The sequence below is a fragment of the Carassius gibelio genome, chromosome B1 (genome assembly GCF_023724105.1).
Source record: "Carassius gibelio isolate Cgi1373 ecotype wild population from Czech Republic chromosome B1, carGib1.2-hapl.c, whole genome shotgun sequence".
In the NCBI taxonomy this organism is placed as follows: Eukaryota; Metazoa; Chordata; class Actinopteri; order Cypriniformes; family Cyprinidae; genus Carassius; species Carassius gibelio.
Genome location: NC_068396.1, coordinates 34,516,698 through 34,522,361, shown reverse-complemented (window position 1 = coordinate 34,522,361; position 5,664 = coordinate 34,516,698). Strand labels below are relative to the sequence as shown.

The 5,664-nt window shown below is 35.9% G+C and overlaps 1 protein-coding gene across 1 annotated transcript; it reads left to right on the top strand.

Annotated features, from left to right (window-relative positions):
* The first annotated feature begins 242 nt into the window (after positions 1-242).
* Positions 243-5,074, top strand: LOC127949551 (gamma-glutamylaminecyclotransferase C-like). Its single transcript, XM_052547003.1, has 2 exons — positions 243-387; positions 3,823-5,074. Exons 1-2 carry the CDS (start codon positions 364-366, stop codon positions 4,318-4,320), a joined length of 522 nt encoding a protein of 173 aa, XP_052402963.1. The 5' UTR covers positions 243-363; the 3' UTR covers positions 4,321-5,074.
* Positions 5,075-5,664: the final 590 nt, after the last annotated feature.

The window sequence follows — 5,664 nt, the reverse complement described above, 5'->3', positions numbered from 1 at the left end:
CTTCCGGTCGAGTTCCTTGCCCCTTGATGGAATCAGACTGGAACTGCAACCCGTTCAGAAGCCGGAAGTGTAGTGAGAGTGAAACATCTCGCCATATTATACTTTCTCTGTTACTGCCATGAACTACTACTAGCAGAACAGAAATTTGCGCATGCGCGACTGAACGAATCACTCCCCGAGACGACTCGTTCTTCCCGAGTCACATTAAAGATTCGTTCAAAATGAATGAATCGTTCAAGAAAGACATATCACTATTTCTTACTTGCCTTAAGTAAAACACGCAAGGTTTGGTTGAAGTCCATTGAGCTTGTTTCAGCAGTTTGTTCCTGTTTTCTCCCAAACTCACAGTTTGATCTTTGAATAATGAAAGTATTCATCATATTATCGGTAAGAGAAACAGTTTTTATTCTAGTTTAGATATTTATTATTAGCATGTGCTTTGTGTTTAAGTGAGATACACATTCAGTACTAATTTAATATCATCGAGCATTAAATGAACCATATCATCAGTGTTTTCATGTAAATTGATATAATGTTTGATCATTAGCAGTTTTAAATGAACATATGACAGCGTGGCTTGAAAAGAATAAAAGTATCTTGAAACTTCACCATCTGAAGACATGAACGGCAAAACTCGTTTGATCATTAATATGCACATATAGTAGTTTCGTGCTTTTATTTTGTGATCAACGACTGGTTGAATGATCTATTAACATATCTTATTTGTAATTATTTATTTTTATTTTAATAAATTAAAATATTTATACGAAAATGTACATGTAAACTGTAAACATATCAATAATGTGTAAAATACACAAATGTCGTAATTTTACTTTTAGATAAAGATTGTTGAGAGTGTTTATACTGTAATTGAATTTATCATCTGACCTTCAGAAATTACACATTCATCACCAGACATGTTTCACACATGAAATATTTTGTTTGGCATGTGAGCAAAATAAATAAATAAATAAATAAACACAAAATAGCTGTTTAAATATGTCAGATCAAACATATTAAGTGTGTCATGTAAAATGTTTATACACTTATTTCTGTTCTTATGACAATTAAATTATTTAGCTGTTTTATTTGCTTGCATATAAGTGACAAATGTATGAAAGCCTAGAAGGCCTTTATACTTTTATTTTTTTTTTTGAAGTGCTAAGCTTCCTACTGCTTAATTTCTCCTGTGTGAAAATGAAAAGGTCTGACATGCATGTTTATTCCATTAATATTTGATACGGGATGGTTGTAATTTCTGCTAAGTTTGCAAATGACTTACCAATAGGGTTGCAAAGGGTTGAAACATTTCTACTTATCATTGTAATGAAATAGGAATTATAATCTTTCCTATAAATCAAGTTTGGATTATATAATTGGAGTTTGTCCAGCACAGTCATTACTATTTTTGAAAAAGCACGATCATCAAAACCCTTAACAGTGCTGTATAAATACATTTATATATTTATAGCATATATATATCTGTGTTACATGTACATGTACTTCTCAATAAATTAGAATGTCATGGAAAAGATCATTTATTTAATTAATTCAACTCAAAATGTGAAACTTGTGTATTAAATAAATTGAATGCACATAGACAAATTAGAATATGGTGACATGCCAATCAGCAAATCAACTCAAAAACACCTGGAAAAGTTTCCTGAGCCTTCAAAATGGTCTCTCAGTTTGGTTCACTATGCTACACAATCATGGGGAAAACTGCTGATCTGACTGCTGTTCTGTCCAGAAGACAATCATTGACACCCTTCACAAGGAGGCTTAGCCACAAAAATCCATTGCCAAAGAAGCTGGCTGTTCACAGAGTGCTGTACCCAACCATGTTAACAGAAAGTGGAAGGAAAAAGACTAGAAGAAAAAAATGCAAAATGAACTGAGAACTGCAGTCTTATGAGGATTGTCAAGCAAAATCGATTCAAGAATTTGAGTGAACTTCACAAGGAATGGACTGAGACTGGGGTCAAGGCATCAAGAGCACCACACACAGACGTGTCAAGATATTTGGCTACAGTTGTCATATTCCTCTTGTTAAGCCACTCCTGAACCACAGACAACGTCAGAGGCGTCTTACCTGGGCTAAGGAGAAGAAGAACTGGACTGTTGCCCAGTGGTCCACAGTAGGGATGGACATTCGATTAAATTTTCTTAGTCGATCGTCGGGAGAATTAACGATCGACTATCGATTAATCAATAATATTTTTATAATATAATTAATTATTTAATTTTTATAATTAAAAAATGCAATGAATAAAAAAATACAGCGTGTTTTTCCTCGGTGAGACATTTATTACAAGATCAACGTGTGGCAGACAGTTAAACTACGTTCAGGCAAACCAAACATATATCCACGTGCATATGCAGTGCTCTAAAGCAGCGGAACCTGCAGCTGCTAGCAGGCGTTCTTGAACAGAGACCTCATTTGTTCCAAAATAATAACAATGATAAAAGAATCATGTTAAACAATAACATAAAAAAAAAAAACATTATAATACTTAGATCTGACAGATTTTGTCAAAATGTAGAGATATGTATGTACAGATTTGTCAAAACTATCCAAGCCAGAAGAAAAGGCCAGATATTAGCCTTCTTAACAATTATGCTAACGTAACAAATTATGCTACTTAAAGCCTCATGAAAAATAACTAACTTTAGTGACTAGCATACACTAGCACGAGTCTACGGATTTTTGTTGAGAAATACCGTATAAGCATGTTGACATGATCTGGTGTCAGACGCGACCACAACCATGGTGACCGTCAGTCCAGCCGCCGAAAACACCCACTCTGAGGGAACTGACGTTGCCGGGATGCACAGGTACATCACTTGAGTTGTGGCCGAGTTGTACTTAAACACCCCATCGCAATGTTTGCAGCTAACTAGTTCGCTTTTTAAATCAAAATGGTCCCACGCCACACTTCGCCGTGACATCTTCATGATTATTCTTTGAAATCAAAATGGAAGATCACAGATAACCGAGTAGGGTGTCAAATATTGCACCCTGGTGGTAAAATATTTAATTGCTGCCACACAGTGAAATTCATTTAATTGCTTCGAGACTCGCAATATGCAACGCAACCTGCATTAGATTAAAAAAAATGCTTTAGATTAATCGATAACAAATGAACATGATCGAGGAAAATCTTAACCATCAATTATCGATCGACGATTAATTATGCACATCCCTAGTCCAAAGTCTTTTCAGATGAGAGCAAGTTTTGTATTTCATTTGAAAACCAAGGTCCTAGAGGACCATGGTATTGGTGTGCTTGACTGGCCAGCAAACTCACCAGACCCCGGGCGGAATTTATGGGCTATTGTCAAGCGAAAGATAAGAAACATGAGACCAAACAATTACATTTTTTTATTGGTCTTATAAAGTATTCTAATTTGTTGAGATGGGGTTTTGTTAAATGTGAGCAAAAATCATCACAATTAAAATAACCAAATAGTTAAACTACTTCAGTCTGTGTGCATTTAATTTAATACACAATTTTCACATTTTGAGTTGAATTACAGAAATAAATGAGCTTTTCCATGACTTTCTAATTTATTGAGAAGCACATGTAGACTGGACATTCACAGTTGCTTTGTTGTGGAAGAGCAAGAGGGAGAAATATAAGAATGTATGATGGTGGTGTCAGGGGAAGAAAATAAAGTGTGTGTAAAAATGAACAAGAAATGGCGAACCTGTCAGTTTAGACATTTCTGCAAAAATTATTTTTTCTGGAAAGATAAAAGACCTGTAATTGTTGGCGAGTTAATTTTGAATGCTAATGAAGCATCTTGTCTCTTTCTTAACAGCTCGTTATCAATGTGCTGTGTCCCCCAGTTTACATGCATCATGTCTTCATCTATGGCACACTGAAGAAAGGTCAGCCCAACCACTCCATAATAACCAACACTACCATCGGTCAGGCCGAGTTCCTCGCTTATGCTCGAACCGTAGAGCCATACCCTCTTGTGATCGCCACCAAAAACAACTACCCCTTCCTGCTCAATCTGCCTGGTAAGGGTCAGCGCGTCCACGGAGAGATCTACTCTGTAGACCAGAAGATGCTGGACTTCCTGGACGAGTTTGAAGAATGTCCTGAGTTGTACCAGCGCACCAAGGTCCAGTTGGAGGTGCAGGATGGGGACGATGAAGGAGAAAACACACTGAAGCCTGGAAGCATTGAGGAAGCATTTGTGTACAGCACAAATAAATATGAACCAGAGTGGCTCCTGAAACCAACATATGATAATTATGATACGAACGGTGATCACGGACTGCCATATCATGAGGACACAAGCCCTGAGTAATGACTGTACAGGTACGGCTTACCAGAGTCCAAAATTGACATTTTACCAATCTGTCAGTGTCACGTCATTTTACCATTTAGATTTTTGGCACTTATTTGTGTGTTTTCTTAAGAGTAGTGATTGTCACTCCAGTAATGTATATCTAGATAGCAGGTGTATTTGTGCATATGCTGGAGAAGTGTTAATTATGAGTTTTTCCTAAACTACACTTTACAAAAATCATTAATTCATAGTGTTTTCTTTCTTTTTTTTTCAATATACATTACAACAAATGCAGCATGTCTGTTGATATTGATTTGTTTATTTTGAAGATATTCACACACTGTCAAAATGTGTCTAAAAATGACATCCTATAAAAGAAAGGTTTGAGTGTGCTACAAATGCTTAGAGGAAGCATGTGCCGTACGTTTCAGGCCTACGAGGTGGGACTAAGTTATTCCTTTCAAGTCAGTTTCAATTACAATGTCCCAATTAAATTAGTTGGAAGGAGATATGATGTATGAATTAAAAATTACAATGTTTTTTGGACTCCAGTTGATGCATTTGCACTTGGCTTCCTGTTTAGTGCTCGGCTTTGACCCACATCCTGTTACTGAGCACTGAGACAAACGGAAACTGCTGCTGTTTCCAAACCACAGCATCATTTGTATAGATTAGTGAACACAGCATTATGAGTAGAAAACAAAGACCAAGCAGGTCCATTGATTTATCAAGCTATATTAAATTTTGCTATAATAAAAGTTGCCACAGTCTATAGTTGTCATTTTCCTTTTGTAAATATTTTTCTAGATATTATCCATGTTTTATTTCTCTATGACATGCAAGCAAATAACCAAATAAAGGATTTCAAGAAAAAAAAAAAAAAAAGTATTCACTTCCTTCCTGCCACATGAGGCTGTCAAATTCCTACCCCTACTTCCATGGGGAAATGGGCTATACTTCCTTTCATAATATCCCACCTAAAACATAAATTAGCTCTTTAACTGACATCTCTACTACACAGCAAAGAAATCTGAGTGAAATTAACTCTGCTGGGAGTACATGTGAGACCACACTCAAGAGTGTGAAAGAGTTAAAATAGGAGTGTTAAATTAACACTGAAGCAGAGTTAAAGTTAATTAGATAATTAAGTGATTAATTGAGCAATGATTGAAGATTATTGACGAGACCTGATGTTAACATGCAAAATCACCACGATGAAAATCTCTGTTTTAATGGTGTCACCATTATAGTGGTCAGTGTTTGCTTTAGTTGGGCTCTTGACCCCTAAAATGCTAAGTCAGATTTTAATTGTCAGTTATAACTAAGTTATAAAACTGACGGACAAGCAAAGACTAGTGTTAT